This window comes from Neopelma chrysocephalum, unplaced genomic scaffold, assembly GCF_003984885.1.
Source record: "Neopelma chrysocephalum unplaced genomic scaffold, ASM398488v2 Primary Assembly neopelma1_70, whole genome shotgun sequence".
NCBI classification, from domain to species: domain Eukaryota; kingdom Metazoa; phylum Chordata; class Aves; order Passeriformes; family Pipridae; genus Neopelma; species Neopelma chrysocephalum.
This window is the reverse complement of record NW_020897730.1, coordinates 2,742,220-2,759,788: the sequence shown is the minus strand read 5'-3', so window position 1 is coordinate 2,759,788 and position 17,569 is coordinate 2,742,220. Positions and strand designations below refer to the sequence as shown.

At 39.8% G+C, this 17,569-nt stretch overlaps 1 protein-coding gene across 1 annotated transcript in view; it reads right to left on the bottom strand.

Moving 5' to 3' along the window:
• Positions 1-8,755: 8,755 nt before the first annotated feature.
• SLC9A9 (solute carrier family 9 member A9) overlaps positions 8,756-17,569 on the bottom strand; it is a 184,224-nt gene continuing 175,410 nt past the window's right edge. The window contains exons 15-16 of the mRNA XM_027686117.1: positions 9,715-9,820; positions 8,756-9,195 (exon numbers count right to left, since the gene is read on the bottom strand). Of these exons, the coding sequence (XP_027541918.1) occupies positions 8,989-9,195; positions 9,715-9,820 (313 nt within the window). The 3' untranslated portion in view covers positions 8,756-8,988. The remainder of the gene's footprint in view (positions 9,196-9,714; positions 9,821-17,569) is intronic.

The window sequence follows — 17,569 nt, the reverse complement described above, 5'->3', positions numbered from 1 at the left end:
AATCCGCATCCTTGCAGGAGGAGAGTGGGAAGGATGTATATCTTGCCTGTCTGGAATGGCTGTTGTCCATGCAGGTGTAGGCAGGGTCTGGCCAGGCTCCTGCTCCCTTGGGAGCTTGTGAAACAGGTCATCCTTTGGAGGGGCCTTCACAGAAGCCTGCTCAGGGAAGTTCCAATGCCTCATCCCCACGGTACCTATAATGTCTGGAAAACTGGGGCAGAGTTTGCTGAGACATGATTTGTCATGTAGGTGGAAATGGGTTGAAAACTCAGGAATAAGGGCTGGGAGTTTCACTTTCTGGAAAGTAGATATTAATGGATTCTTGTCATTGGGCTATAGTTTGAAACTTTAATTAATGTAGCTGTACCTTAACTTGCTAATTATTCAGAAATGTTAATTTCTAGATAAAGAAAAATCTCTTTGTAAGAACTGTGTGATGGCAGGTGATGTATTAATGAAGTTGACTAGTTTAATTAGAAAATCTTTTAAGTTATCTAAGTTTCAAACAATTCAGGTCTGCATTTAATACTGTGGAGATGCACAGTGGCAAATTCAGAGAATGGTTTCACTGTGGCACAAAATATGAAAGCGTTAGAGTTTCAGATCTCAATTTATGCCTGAAGGAGAAACCTCACAGATATGGTGAATGATTTTCCCTGTGTGCAGTATATCCCAATATAAATTGCCGAGCTCATCTGTGTTTGTAGCTGCTTTGTGAAGTGTATTCTCATGTTTTCAGAATTTGAAAGAACAGATGGTGAAAGCTCTTCTAAATAAACTGAGTCCTAACCAGGGCTCTCAACATGAGTAAATCCTAGATGTTAAACCCATGAAGAACCCCAGAGCTTTGGGCACTGGTTAGCGCTAACAACCACGTCTCTAGCCTTGCACTGCAGTGTCCTGAAGTGATACCTTTCTGTACAGAAGTTTGAGGAAAAATCCCTGTCAGCTAAGGCTGTTATGAGCAAATCATACAGAAGGCATGTGCTGAAGCAGCCAAGGGAAATAAGCTGCAACACACTGGGCTTTCACACAAATTGTGGCTCCACTGTGAAGCCCTGCAGGCTGTTCCACGCTGCCTTGGCTGAGAGGCTCAACAAAAGATGAGGTCACCACTCTGTGTGCTTGCCCAGGTCTTAGCCTGGTCCTCCCCAGGTAGCCTTCAAAAAAAAAAAAGAAAAAGGAAGTAAAAAGCCCAAATCCAACAGCAATGATCTGAAAAGGGTCAGTCCTGTTTAGGTCTCAAATTATTCCTTGCACAGCAGCTGACTCACCCTGCAGCGAAAATCGGTTTCATTCTTGGTGTAGGGAGCTTATTGTGCCAATCCGAAAAAAGTGTGTTTTATGCTGCACTTTTGCTTTGGAGGCCCTGCTGGGAGCAGTGTGTGTTTTGGCACTTCCTAAGGGCTAATTTCAGTGTGACTTTAAGGCTGTAGTAGGTTTCAGTGTGAGTTGTTGAGTATTCATCTCTTGCAAAAAATAGATTATTTAATAAGGAGACCGTGAATTTTAGGAGCTTAAGTTTACATTCACTTTTAAAAATTATCTGAGTTTAATATGAAGCAAATATTTGGACAGCCTTAGACTTATAAAAAATGAATTTAGTGGTGAAGATGAACTGGGACTTATTATACGCTGCTCCACCCTTTCATTGATCAGGTTCCTGTAGGAAATAAAGGGGGAAGTGGCAAAGGGGAGGCTGTGCCTTCAGGCAGCATCTATATCTTCCCTGCTCCAGTTGTCAAGGCTGTACAGTTTTCCTCAGGCCTCTGATTAAGGTGGGACATAAAACAAGCTTAAAAGTAAATTATTATTATTTCATGCAGCTGCACTAGAACTGTGTTTTTGACTGTGTATTAATGGTACACACTGTGTCACTACTTCTTCATTGTGGGTATTGCATGAGCATAAAGGAATCCTACAAATGGCTTTATAGTTTTATGTACAGAAGGTGAACATTTCTGTAAAATAACCAGAAGAGTGTTATTCCTTGGGAAGTTTAGCTGGAATACCTGCCTTTGGTTACAAACGTGTGCCATTAGTGTTCCTTATGTGTGTGGGGCTTCTTTTTTTTCTTTTTTTTTTAAAGTTAATGGTTGGCAGAGGTGGTTTGCCCTCTCAGAGCACCTGAACTACGCTAATAATCAGGGAATCTGCATCCATGTTTACTGAAATCCTCTTCCACTGTTTGAAAACTTCAGTTTAGGGATAGACCATTGCAATTTTCCAGTGAACCAGGTCAGTGTGAAACCGTCAGATGATAGCATATGGGGGGTTTGTGCAGAGGAGGAGGATGCTTCTTCTGAGCCAAATTTAGGAAGTTTTGAGGGCTAATAACACATCTCCATTACTGGTGTTTAGGCCTGTAAATATCAGGGGCTTGGTGTTTGTAGACAGATTCTTGCAGTAAACAAAACAGTTAAGAAATAGAACAGTGTTTTCTTTTTTTTTGTGTAGGCCTGATGGTTCATGCAGCAGAAACTAGAGTACTTGTCTCAAGTGTCCACTTCACATTAGCTTTCATCAGAAAAGGTGCTCCAGTCACTTCTCTAATCAGCAGCAGCAGCAGTACCCTTGGAGTACCAGGAGAAAAAACGTGCCTGGACCATGAAACAGAAAGAGCAGCACCACCTTCCCTGCTCTGCCACCTTGGTTTGTTGCAGATAAATGTGAACTCTTCCATTGGTGAGGGAGCTTTCTCCCCTGGATTTGCCCCAGGCTGTGGAAATATGTGCAAAGGGTGAAAAGAGAGGGTTTGGATTTGGGGTGTGTATTGGTGCTCTGCAGCTGCTGCCTCTGTGCCAGAATCTCCCCAGCAGTGGGTGTCAGCTTTGCCCAAGCTTTGCTATGGGAAAAAACAATGCAGACAGATTGCTCATATGATGTTGCTGCCTGGCACTGCAACCATGTCCTGTTGACCTTCCTGAGAAAGGCTGCAGAACCATTCTTAGGGTTTTTTCCTCCTGTTGGTTCTTTTGGTTAAAATTACATGACCGCTTGCTCTTAACTTCTGCAGTGATAGTGAAGTGCCTAAAGGATATTGCAATGCATTTGACACCCTGTTTTTGGGCATGATCACCACTTGGGGTAGGAGTTATATAGTTCATGCAGTCTTGCATTGTATTAGTTGCTTTTTGAAGAACTGTTAAAACTGCGTTGGGTGTGGATATCACGCAGAGGGAGAATAGGACTTTATAAAATTTTGCTAGCCCAAGGGGTGGGAAAAGTGGGGAAAAAAACTTTAAGTTTTCATCTTAAAGTAAAGGTAAACCAGAAATGGTGAAAGAGGCAACTTAGTGAAGAAAATGAACAGCTGGTGAAGGAGGGAGAGATGAACTAAGGAAGACTGAAGAAGTTATATCTTCAGTTGTTTTTCCACACTTCTGCAAATATCAAGCTTGTGTTGCTTTTATTGCTTTGCCAACGGTGCTATTGAAGGATTAGCCTTTCACCTTGGATTCTTTTTACTCATTTTCTTTAAATTTGGTCAACCTTCAGGTGGCAGCTACCTTTAGGCCTGTGGAATGCCCAAGATTTTGCAGTGCAGTTGTAGTGTCAGGACTATCTATGGCTCAGCAAAGTTTTTAGGAGTGTTCTTCAAGCGAACCCTTAGTTTCTCACACTGCTGGCAAACACCTAATTTGGAGTTCAGCCTGCAGTTGCTATGAATATCTTTCTCAACTTTTTCAATTTGAATATCTTTGGCACTGATTCTTCCTGCCCTTGCTCCCCCTTTCCTTCCTTCATCATTCATTTATTCATGTTCCTTTCTCTTTTATGTTTTCATTTCCAGTCAGGCATGCATTCTAAAGGTCCTGTACCTCTGGAATAAGAAATCTCATTATGCTTATGGGATATTACCCTATTTCAACTCACTTATGTCCTAGGCTTATGTAATGCCCAATGCCATGGCATAAGGTTATTTCTTTCATTGTTAGGTGTGTAGGGCTCTCTCTAGTTTCAAGTTCTTACTGAATAAAGTACCAGTATTTTATTTGTCCATCTGCCTTTGCTGTAGCATACCAGGAACAGACAGTATGTGGTAAACAATGATGTAGAACAGTAGCTGGAAAACACTCCTGGATATTCTCTGCTGCTTCCTGCAGCAGAATTTCAAGCCCTGCTGGTTTCTCAGAAGGATGGTGTTAATTTGACATGCTCAGATTTGGGATCCTCTGAGGCCTGAAACAATATTTGTTCTTCCATGCCTCAGATATGATTTTTGTAGGGGAATAATGTTGACCAGTAACACTGAATTAGTTGGGGAAAACGTGGCCTCTGCTCTGACACTGGTGAAAAAGTGGTTTATTTGTGAGCAGAATCATTCTTGTTACACATGTGGCGCAGCAGAGCTTGTGCAGCACTCACTGCCTCCTCTGGTGTGTGGAGGGAAGACTGCCCAGAGCCAGGGTGGGCTGGTGTGGGAGGAAGCCAGCGTGGTTCTTTACAGTGGGAAAGCTGGAAGGGTTGGAATTCCAATTTGCTAATTGGAAACATGAAGGCTGTGGGTTTGTGCTGTGGAATTCCATGAAAGTAATGCAGCTGCAGTGGGCCCATGCTGGTGGTGCCAAGGAGCTGCTAGGAACCGAGCCAAAGTTGGAGATGGAGACCTGGTTACCTTGGGGTAACTGTAGGAAAGTCCCTGTACCTTTCATAGAGGAAAGACAAACCTGGGCCATAGGTGGGCACCACAGAGCTGACTGACATTGTTTTGCTTTTTGAGGAATTTGTCTGCATTTTTAAACACAGGCCAGGATGTTCAGTTGAGAGTTTTAAAACTGGAAGTGTGACTTGCACCACAAGGCTGTTGAAGGGGATCTTGGCTTGGCTGATGCCCATGCTTGCACTAGATTGTCTTATTCCTTTAATAGCTTGAAAGGGATGAATAAAGAGATAAGTACTGCATTGGCAAAGTTTTCTGTTGTACTGTTCGGAACCGTGCGCTTGACTATGTGATTATGGTGTAAAAAATGTGTGTGTTAACAAGAACAAAAACCCCCAAACACCAGCAAACTGGTATTCAAGAAATATGTTCAACTGTTTTGTCTAACTCTCCTGGACAGTAATATCTACCACAAAAACTAATTGTTGAGCTAAAGGAAGCAGGGGATTTCATGATCTGAAAATTGACTGGTAGTGGGACCAAGACTGTGGGATAAACTAATACTTGCTTAGAAAATTTGGATCAACTGGAGAATTGTCAAGTTCTGAAAGACTTTATAAAATAAAGCTTTGACAAGTCATTTATAGTTCACTGAGCAGAATTTGTCTGTTGGGACTATATTGCTAGAAATGAGCTTGCTTGTGTTAAGTTGTTTAAAATGCTCAGAACTGGTTTACTTTAAGATGTAGAAAAAGGCTATTTTCCATTTTGCTAGAAGGAAGTAGGGGAAAAACAATTTTGTCTTTAGAAGTAGTATTTTCTAACCTGTAAAGTGAATATTCAGGGTATCATCTTTGTTCTCTGAAGTTCACGGTTAATATTTGTATCCTAAGATTTCTCAGTCTCTGAGAACAAAGAATTTCGAAAGCACACATATAATGTTTACGTGCATCTAAAATAGAGTTCTGTATATTGCTGCATTTGCGTTGTACCCAAATGTACACAGCACTCAGGCTGTTACAGAGCTCAGCATTACTTGCTGGCTGATAGCAAAATACAGCCCAGCTTTGATAGGGAAACAAAGACCCACTGAACAGACTGTCCTGGGTCAGCAAGGTACTTCAGTGAGTGGTGGAAAGGATGTGAAACTGCTCTCAGGGCTTCAATGCAATGAGTTTAGTGGCTTAAATTATGCACAGGGTTGATCGGTTTGGAGATAACCCTGATGTGGTACTATGGACAAGTTTGAGCTTTTAATACAGCAGTATAGATGTTTACTTTCACTTACCCCTGCTTTCAGTGGGGTTACCAAATGTTGCACTTCTCTGTGAAAGCTATCATAGTGATCTGATATTTTTAGTACAGTGTCTGGCTCTGCTGTATGTCCAGAATTCATTCCACTGCTTTCAACCTTAGCCAATGCTCTCCACAGTTCAGTATAAAATTTCAGTTATTGCTTCTGAAACCTGAAAGGTTTAGTAATATTGCAGATATCCACCTTTCCTATCATTTTGGCCTTCATACTCAGTATGTAGTCACTACATTTTGACAGTATATATTACATTTCATTTTCCAAGCAGTGTTTTATTAGATTAACTCAGATACGAAGAGTAGCTTCACATTTATCATGAGTGACTTGCACATTCAGTCAAACACTGTGTGATATTGAGTAGTTTAAATCTCCAGTGTATGAGCTGTAAATTAACATTAAAGGCCTCTCTTAACATCCATTTCTGTTTAAACAGTCATGCAGAATTACTAGTTGTAATTTCTTCTTGAATGCAAATATATCATCTGTTCTAATGTTGTTTTAACTCTCTTGATCTGCATGTCATGAAAAGAATACCTTAAAATTAGGAAATGGGAAGGCTGAACAGCATAACGGACAATTGAGACTCTTATTGCTATTTAGTAGAAGCTTCAGGTTTGCTTGTAGCTCGTATTAGTAGTTTTCCTAAAAGCCAGTGATACTTCAGTTGCTGAGCGTGGTACCCATCCTGTTGGGACCATTGATTCAGCCTCTTGATAGTCTTAGCATAAAAATCTGACCCGTGATGATGGGAAGTATGACTCCTCTCTCACAAGGGATCTGGGTAGAACAGCGTGAAAAGTGTTTGCTACAGACTTTTTTTACAAACAGAGAATTTCAGACCCCAGAGCTCTCCATTTATCACATTGCACAAATGTGAGAAATCTGGGCATAGGCACAATAAATAAATCAGTAAAAACCCCATACAGTATGCTGCAGGGTGCATTTCAGAGTAGAATCTAAGAGCAGAACTGTTGGTGAAGAGCTTGTCATTTCCAGTTCATGTAGCAATTCTGAAATACAGCTTTGCATCTTCATAATACCACAGCACTTTATTGATTTCCACTATAATCTAAAGACTGGGATCCATGCTTCCCAAGAAGCTTAGGAAGCCTTCTGACTTGCACTCAATACTTCTGAAGACTGAAATCAGAAAGTCTGGCTGCTGCAGTCGGGCCTGTGTTAGCACCCATCCATGATAACACCTTCTTGCTGTGTTGCCACATATTCACCTCACTCCGGTGTCTCTGCCTGCCTGTGCTGCCTCTGCTCTCTTTTGTCTCCCAGGGCATGCTCTGCAGTGCACAGTACTTGGCCATAAAACCTTACCTCCTTATCCATTCTCCATCCCTTCTTGCAACCTGCTGTGCATCTTTCCCCACCTCATGCAGCTAAACAAAGCAAACCAGGGAGTTGGAAATTCATTAGTTCTTCTAAGAACTTGTTATCATGCCTGAATATTATTCGTTTTAAACCACGTTGGGATTAAGATCCTTTGAAGCTCCTTGATTAGTGTTTAGGGGAAAATAAAATGCCAGTTTAAGCTTCTGATCTTTCATAACAGCACATGGAGCTTCAGTGTTCAAATTTATGCTTAAAATGGCTGTTTAATAGTCACTTTTAACCAGAAATTAATTAGCCTGGAAAAGGATAACTAAAACTTGATTATATTTGCATTTGTATTTCAGGTTCTATCTGTGGACTATTAATGGAGATGGCTTGATTTTTATTCTTTTAGATCTCAAATTTCTTGCTTGTCCATCGTCTTTGTATACTAAGAATGATCTTACTCGAAAACTCCTGATGCTTTGACTTAGTAGGAATATCATCATGCATAGTTAGTTGAAAGTTCTGTGGTGACAAAAGGTACGTGCTCTAACAAAAGCCTGGCTCTGTCCCTGGTTTTGCATTGCTTAGCTGATATGTGCCAAAGCTGATCTGTACTAATGATTGATAGTAGTATATGGCAGCTTAGCTGTATGTATGGCTGACCAGCTGTTCATCCAGTTACTGTGTTTATGCAGGACAATTAATACTTTGATACATAAACTCTCCTCTTGGGATTTTTTTTTTAATATCTAACCACCACTGTCCTCATTGCTAGTGTGATATTGAGTGCCTGGCTTAACTAGAGAGAGACAAATTTGTCCTTGGAGCAGACAGTCTTAAGAAATAGCTGTTTTGCAGAAATATTTGATTAGAAACAACTCTCCTTGAACAATAAAAAAAGAAACAGTTAAATCAAAGCATATGTTTAGAATTATCTTTGAAAACAACAGAACTTTTCCCATCATGTAGGCTTTGTGTGTTGCCAGGCCCTAATGACAAGTGCCTTGAGGAATAACTGCTGTTTAAATAGTGGTCGTACCCATTCAGTGTTGCCATAAAAGGGTGTTTGTTGCTGATTTTATGGACTTCAGTGCCTCCTACTATCGATGTTCAGTTGGAGGCTGCACGGTGAAACCCTGTATGGACTAGGCTATATGTGCATTTAGAAAACACGTTTGGCTGGTTGTCAGGAAAAGTCTGTACTGTGAGCATGAGGGAGATTTATCTATCAAGGCTGAGGTACTCATCAATGTATGTTTTAAGCATTTTTAGATTACATACACATTGGACAAGGAATCTTCTGCTTCTTCCTTATAAATGTAATAGCTACTGGAGTAGTAGCTAACTGTGGATCTTTTCAGAACCAGCTGTATAGAAGAGCTGTCATCATGTGAGCAGGAAGCTATTTCTCTCCATTCCAACTTGCTGAAGACTCTAAGCAACATTCAAAGGCCTGGGTACATGTGAGAGGAGAGGTACAGTCAAGTGCTGAGACAACACATGACTGTACTGTATTTACAGTGGACTGATACTGCCCTACATCTGCTGAAGTCAGAAAACCTGCACATTGGTGTAGGTATAGGGATCATAGTAAACTACTTTTATGGGAGGAGCAGGCATTTATTTGGTGAAATCTGAGTTGTCTTTGATTTTTGTGCTTAGTACATTCTTCTGGCCTCTTGTTCATATAATAGGATCTTTTGCTTCTTTGTTTTAGTCTTCTTTCTTGTCATTAACGTTGACCTGTTCATGCTGGGGAATTCATCTGGGCTTGAAGCTGGAGTTTGTACCCTCCTAATCCCAGATCTCCTTCTTGAATATCTTCCTTGCCTGTAGCCTGGGTGGAGCCTGTCCTGTCCCGTGCTGGCACTGGTATGTGAGCAGACGATTCATAGTTTTCGGTCAGTTCATCATTATTTATGATATAATCTGTGTCACCATCCTTGAGTTGATCCTGTATGCAAACAAAGAAAAAAAATCTGTGGAAGAGAGACTCTTGAGGAGGATTTTTGTTAAAGCTTAAATGAAGAACAAGTCTAATGCAATTTTGCTTCCATTTTGTTTCATTATTTGCTTCTTTTTTCAGGTGTTCATTTACCATCTTATTGTTGATTAAAGCAAATAGTTGCCTATCATGTTCTGCACTTCAGCAGTGTTGAGAAACATAACCTGCCCTTCAGATATTTTAGATAATTTTAATGCTTGAATATCGTTGATGGGTAGCCAATACTTTCAGCATCTGGCTGAATCATTTAGAATATATCAGTCATATTTGAAACTCACAGTATTTAGTGGAGAGTAGAAATGTAGCACTGTACCTTCTGAGACCTCTTCTCCACAATTCTGAAGAAATTGTATAATTCTTACACTGAAAGTAAGAAGTTTTTAGGAAAGGGACTATATCAAAGTGTTTGATCAAAAGTGGCAGGTTTTGGATAACACCCTGAGGACAATTAACCAAGTAGGTACTTACCCCATATGCAGTGGGGCTGGTCAGAAGCCTGGCAACAGGGTTGCACCATTCAGGTAATGTTGTTGTGAGAGGTGGACCAGTGTGGGTTAAGATAGGTTTTAGGTATCTGTGAGGTTTGTTAAAGAATATTTCCTGTAGAGTCACTGATATCAACATGCTGCTCTATTACACAAGGAAATTTCATTTTAAAGCACATGGAAATCATCTAACTGAATGGAAATATAGAAAATACTCTCTACCTGCCCGCTACTGCATACATTCAATTGTCACCAGTTCTTATCTGATATTTTTCAGCAATAGCAAAAAAAAAAAAAACCAAAAAAGAAACCCCAGAACAAACCCCAAACGATTTGATGCTCAAAACCTGTTTTGAAAGGGTACCAGAATGGCTGAAGGGAATGTGTCATGGGATACACAGATGCAGCAGGAGTTGGAAGAGGAGAAGAGTGTACTAGATTGTTTCCTGTTAAAATTGCATAAGAGATCACACTTTAAACAAACAGTAGACTAGAAGAGTAAACAGGACAATTTAAGATGCCACTCTATCAGCTAATTTATGTAAGAACAGTAGGGAACATTTTCTTATATATACTCGATCTTTTGGAAAGTCAGTGCATTTCTTCAATAGACAAAGTGTATTTCATCAAATATTAAGTTTCTTTATCACTGGGAGTGTTCATAAGCTCTTCTCTGTAATACTTTATTTTCAGCATTCAAAGCATTTGTTTTACACTTTATACATCAATGCTTCTTTATATAAAATTAAGTAAGAAAGAGGCTTTATGCTATTGTCTCTCACCTGTCTTTCCAGTCTTTTCATCCAGAAGTGCTTTTTTGAGATAAAAGAAAAACCCGTTCATCTTGAGCAATTACATCATCTGCGTATCTGTCAATACCAGCTCTCCCGTGAGTCCCTCAAGCTGACTTATCTTCTCTGCTACTTTTACTGGCAAAGTAATTTCCAGTGTTCTTTGGGAAGCGGGTCTGTCAGCTATTTTTGCTGCTAGGAAAAATTTGCTTTATTGATTTGTTGTCCCACTTTCTCTGCCCTGCTCCTTTCTCTTGCTTCCTTGCTTGTGCCATCTTCCCCACTCTTTCCCCCTGCCTCCTTAAAGAAGAGAGGAACAAATGTAACACTGAGTAGCGGTTCAGGTTCTGCTGCAATACTATAGAAATATTGAAGGAGGAACACTGGCTCTTAGACCTAACCACACCAGTGCCTCCTTTGCTCTCAGAATTGGTTGTTTATGGTATCACTGCTTTACATACAAAGTACGAATCCTTTATCCTCAAGAAACTGTTATGTAAAACATGCTTATGATCTCAGTTACAAATTGAAAGGCCAAATAACCCATTCTGGCCTCTGTACTACAGCCATGGAAGTTGTTCTATGGTGTATGGGGTTTGTGTGTGTGCATATGTGTATTTTTTTTTTGAAGTTAAGCTGCAGCTGCTGGAAGATTGGGTGATTTCTTTATCCAAAGTCATATGTTTAGTTAGTGTGAAACATTAATTGAGTTTGGTTCAAAAAAAATGGTGAGATTTTAATATTCTTATCAGAGCCGTGATCAAGGTGGGAATCTCGTGAGATCAAATTGTGTGGGGAAGGTTTAGATTGTCTCATTTCTGGTGGAATAAAATCAAGCCAAAAATCCTTTTCTGATCAATTCCCAGTCTTATTTGAAACCTCCAAACTGCTGAGCAGTTAAGAGCTATTATTAAAAAGCAAAGTATGAAAGCCATCAATTAGAGTTGTTCTGTTTTCAGCACTTCAGATAAGCCTAATTAAAAGGCCAAAAATGGAAATACAAGCCTAACTTTTGGTTTTTAATGTTTGGAAATATTTGCTTTGTTGTTACAAACAACTTGAACTGTTTGAACTGAGCTGTCAGACTGAGTGTGAAAAATACAGGCTTGTAGTGGAAGTTGCATTTGATTGTACTGAGTTCTGTCTGCTCTCTTCTTTTATTCTCTTCCAGAATAAGTAACTGAAGATGAATATTCCTCTACATTTCTTAATCTGATGGTGTCTGAGCTAGGCCTTATTTGTAAGAAGCCTTATAACTTCATAATGAGGTTTTACACCCCTCTGTAAAAGCGAGTCCTGTTTTTGCCATGCAGCAGTAGGGGCTGCATGCTGAAGCAGGCAATCTACCCAGCCACCACAGTAGCCTTCAGTCCTTTGAAGCACCACTACTTTTAACATAAACTCTTGTGTCTTGTGTATTTAAGCGGTTGCTGTGTGTGTGTACAGAGATGTCCTGAAGCTGAGTGATTACTTCATTTTGCAACAGGTTCTCTAAATCCCCTTCCTTTTGCATGTGCTCTCACATTCATTGTGTATTATCCATGCTTCTGCTTTGAAGCCTCTTGAGACACGGTTTAAAGTGAATGCAATTTTCTTGTGCTTGTTGTGATGATTCTGTAATAAATTATTTATCTTTGTTCCTTATTTAACTAGTTATTATTCAGCCCACTAAAGGAACTTAAATTGCACTGGCCTATTTTTCATTGTTTTAATAACCCATGCCATAAATGTTTCCTCTTTATTGTTGACACAGTTGCTTTATAGCATTACAGACATAATCACCTCGTTTAGTGCAGCATAGAAGAGGAAGAAAAATCCGTGTGCTGCACTGGCATTTCAAAAGTGTATCAGACGTGGGTCTACAGCATTTTAAGGCTGGCAAGAAGTCTTATCACACTCCAGCTGCTCTGGTTACATCTCCAGGGAGAAGTAATTTAAATAGTGCAAAACCTACCCTTTTCTATTACACTAAGTTTCTTCCAATTTTTAAAGCAGCCTAAGTGTAACCTCTTGGCATAACTCAGAAATTACAGTTGAACCAAATTCACGCCTGCCTAATCAGGGACAGGGAGAAGATAGCAGGAGAGGTTTGCACTTCAGCCCTCTGTGGGCAGAGCAGCCCACCTGCACAGCTCAGACTAAGCCGTACAACACACTGTGTTAAACAACATCATTAATATTGTAAAGGTGGTAACTTCTAGGTTGTGAAACTGAATTCAGGATGCCAGTATATGCACGTGCATAGAATTTTAATCCTTATACAGTGCTGGCATGTTACCATGCGTTACTTTTATGATAAAATACCAATTTTCCTGTTGATCTCTAGGCTTCCACTCTTGGTTCTCATGCCAGAAATGGTTACCTTGGGTCCTGTCTTTGCTATTTGACGTTCCCTTTGCCCAAGCAGTTTGTCTTCCCTCACCACTAGCCAGGCACGGTTCCTCTCCCCTTCTGTCTCACTGACACCTGGCCTAACATCTCAATCTGTTTCCCCCTTGCTGGTTCAGCTTGTGTCTCTTCTGAGTCTGCCTCTGCCCTGTCCTGTGCGGTGCTGCCCAGCAATAAGCACAGAAGGCAAGCGTGTGAACCATGTAGCCCTGAGTTACACCACAGGGAGGGTGTTTGCTGGGGCTGAACAATTCAAATAAGGGCTGGGGGAGGTCCTGTGTGCTCAGTAGCAGCAGGACCTTCAGAATTTAGCTCTTGACACTGAGAAGTGGTTTGGTTATTCACACTCTTACAAAAAGACCGAAGTTTCCAATGTGATCTAGTTTAGACTAGAGTTTCAAAGAACTGGCAAAAGCCATCTTCGAGGTGAAATGTGAGGTCTCTGCTCTAAGTGCAGTGCATTTAAAAATAATCTGAGGAATCTTCATGGAATTGTGTGATGTGCTTTTCTTTAATATTATGTCTGAAACAAATATGTATTATGGAAATCTTTCTCCTGATTCACAAAAATACAGGAAACCTGAAAGACCCTTTTCAAGTGAGAAGTCTCAGGTAAATTTGATGAGAAGTGCTGCTGACACTAGCCATGTTGCAGAATGTTTAGGTTTTCATTATGCACAAAATTCTGAGATGTAAAACCAATTTTGACATTATATTGGGAAGAAAAATCAGAACCTAAAAATTTCTGTGACTGCACTTTGTTAAATTGATGTGTTCTTCCAAATTTTGAGGATGTTGGCAAAAATCACTACTTGTCTTTTTGATTAAATAGCATTAGCATGTTCAAATAGGGAACTATACTCTGGTAAAAGTGTTGTGCCTGTTTTGACTTGGTTCACTTTTCTTTTGTTGGAGGAACAGAATCCTAGTACAGCTGTGACTCTGCTTTGAAAAACATCATAGTAAGAGAGAAATAAGTTGTTCAAGGGGGAACTTGTGACAAAAACCAACCACAGCAACAAAAAAAAATCCAAAAACGACCACCCCCCCGCCCCCAGCAAAGCAGCAGATGTGGTCTCAGTTGGAAATACATAAGGCAGTTCTGTAAAGCCCTGCATTTGGCCCAAAAGATGGCATGAGTTTTGCCTCATCACATAATGGGGGCTCTGTAACTGAAGGCAGTCCCATCTTCTCTAAGGGCAAACTTGCTCACACTATATTTACTATTAAATGGCCCCGAAGCACATGAATTCTTGTGATACTAGCCAAAATTACATATGGGAAATTTTCCAGAGAATATTCTCGTATATCAAACTGGTATAAGTACACATTTGTTACATGTATGTTATTTGATAGTCTACTGCTGGGTGCTATATTTCTGCTGTAGGCATGAATCTCTAGAACTTAATGCCACCACTCCCCAAATCCATCTTTTGTCCAATGTTAAGATTTCTTGAGATTTGCAACCTTTTGTTTTAGTGTCGCTTTTGCAAATATTTTTATTTTGTAGATTACTTATGAGTTTAATATTACTTTTTGTTGTGCTTATGAAGAAATATACACAAGAAATGTATTGAAGTAAAGACGTCACTTCTATTCTTTAACCTATTTTCTGTGGTAACGACAACTGATGTTTTGCTCTTTGATCGGTTTGTGTGTGCTGGTTTTTTTTAAAGGCTGATTTGGTATTAGCTATGTGTTAGCCTAAAGATTAAACATTTCCATTTTGGTAGTGTTTGAGTGGGAGCAGGCAAACCATGAAACTTTTATCTGGCTGAGTTCTGCACGTGGCTGACTCCTGCTACCAGCTGACTGAGATTATTTGTGTGCTTTCTAGCACAGCTTGTGTGCGTGACTGAGCTGGGGAGGCTCAGAGACATCGCCAGGTCTTAAGTGCATGCACAGAGGATTAAAATGACCCAAAGGAGAGGTGTTTTACAGGGGTCTCTCCTCCTGGCTCTTGCAAGAGAGGATGCTGTTTTCTTACATACCAGAGGATGGGGAGTTATCGGAGTTGAAAACTTGGGCAATAGTTGTGTTAGATTTAATTGTTAGAATAAGAATTATGTTTTTGAAAAGACCACCATGAGATCTACAGCGATGTAACAAGATAACCTAATCTGCGCTGTGGAGAAAGCAGAGAAGGAATCACTAAATCTGGTCTAAATGACATTTAAACTTATAGTTGTTTCTAGCAAAATCTCCTCTAGTTATTTGTGACTTTGTAATGTTTTTATAGAGAGGTGTAAAAAAATTTAAAATTCTTGCTCTAACTTAAAATATTAAACAATTGAAGATAAAAGGAATCATACAGTTGCTCTGCAAAGTCAAGTAATCAGGTCTTTTCTTGATAAGATTCCTTCTCTCTTTCTCATGTCTGAGAGAAGGGAGGATGATGAAAATCAGTATTAATAAAATCTAGTCCAATGTGTCGTTACAGGAAAGTCTGTCTGACTTAGATTCTAGACCCAGGTGTAATGTCAGACCCTAAGAATTAACTCTGTCTGTCATGCAGAATATAGCTGAAAATTTGCTGTTTTCAACTTTGAAACTGGAAGCATTGCAGAGATGTGGAAAATATGGAGGAAGTTAATAGAACTGTTCTTAGTCAGATCTTTTTATACATGAGTAGCTGCAGACTGAGAAGTGGCTTGTTCTCTTATATGTGCTGAGTAAAATGTCTGGGATATTTGCAGACCAGTCTTTAGTTGTGAGCTCACTAAGACAGAGAGGAAAACAGACATCTTACTCTAGATATTTGAAGCCTATTATATTCTGAATAGAACACCTCCACGTAAGAAAAAAAATTTTAAAACATAAGTGGAGACTTGCTTATATAACTAATGAGTGGTACTGCAGCTACTTTTGAAAATAGAAGGATAGATTGTGCAGAGGATGGGACAATACTCATATAAGGTTCAAAAGGAATATACAAAGAGGCAATAATGTCAGACAAATTAACATTAGAAAGAACTTTGGAAGATGCAGACTTTGTGAGGCAGATAAAGAGAAGAAGAAAAAACTTCCCTGACATCAGTTGTATAGCAACAAGGAAATGACCCTTCATCTACCAAAAAAACCCCCCAAAAACCCAACCTCCCTAATACCCTCCTAAAACCCCCAAACAAACAAACCAAACAAAACCAACAACAAACTCAAAATATCAAACAAAAATACCACCAACTAACTTGCACCAACAGAGATGCACATGAGTCAGCTCCACACACCGTGAAGAGGTCAGACTGTGTTGCCATCAGCATTGATGACATGCATGTGACTCTTCTGAAATGTGTGTGATTTTCAGTTGACATCATTGGTAGGATTTGTTGCCCTTGTCTGCCGGCACCTTGCAGTTGGATATCTGAAAGACATCTAACCTACCAGTCTTACTGTTGCCTCAATAAAGAGAAATGGCCAAATCCCAATGCAGTTAAATCCAGCACTGCAGGACTGGAATGAATTGAGATTAGAGTGAATTTCTTTCCCTCTATCAACTATAAAAGAGTCTAAAAAACTAAATTAGACTTAGGTGGCTAATAATTAAGTATCTAAAACCTGGTGAAATGAATCTTGCCTCAGGACACGAGAATGTAGAATTCATGAGGCAAAATATAAGATGTGAAACACAACATCCTCCATACCTCAGAAAAACAAGAGTGTATGAAAGGCATCTATTTTTATAATTAGGAAATATTATATTAAATGCATAAAAAAAAGATAAAAAGCGTATAAATTTCCTTGTAATAACTATGGCGCCAAATCCAACAGCAGAAATGAAAACTTTAAATTCATTAAGCTTGTGAAAACCTGAGTGAATGTGAGATTCATAAAAAGAAATTTCACCTTGGAAAATTTCATTAAAAATATTTCCTGGCATGTGTGAAGGTACAGAAAACTTCTCAGGACATTACAAAACCGATCTGCCCATGGCTTGGCAATAGGGTTTCTTTTCCTACAGAAAAGGAACTTCTGCAGATGGTACGTTTAGCATGACTACAGAACTGGAGACATCTATGGCATGAGTAAGCTAAATTATTGCATTAGAAAGGATGAACACTGCTGTGACCTGGCTGTGCATAGACCCTTAAAGCCTTAGAAAGTCTCAGGTGCCAGCTGCCTCAGATGAGATCACTTTGAAGCTCTTCACATGAAGCACAGTCAGTGTATAAAATGCTTGAACCCTGGTGCTGGCAGAGGGAATGAATTTAGAGGCACAGGCAGGTTAGCAGGGATTTTTGCACTCTGTGTGGAAGATTGTGTTCCATGAGATTGTCCTTGGCATCGCCATCTGCCCGAGAAGTATTCCAGAAAACAGATGTGTGAAGAATGAGGACTGGCAGTGGTTACACACCTTGCTAATGACAATTTAATGGCAGTGGCAACACAAGTCTAATCATTTCAACATACAGGGAGAATAAACCTTAAAGATGAAATGCAGCAAAGTACACGTACAAATTGGTTTTGTTCAAATGAATTACTTTAGTTGCATCACAGAGGAGGAGGGGGAAGGTCTGACTCAAATAAAGGGAAAGCGATAAAGCTTTTAGAAACATCTATAAATTATATCAGGCACAATGAATTTGCACCTACTAAGACAGGTCCTGAGGGTAGCAACGGTTGTAGTGTATCTACTCTGTAATAGGAGAACTTTGGGACCAG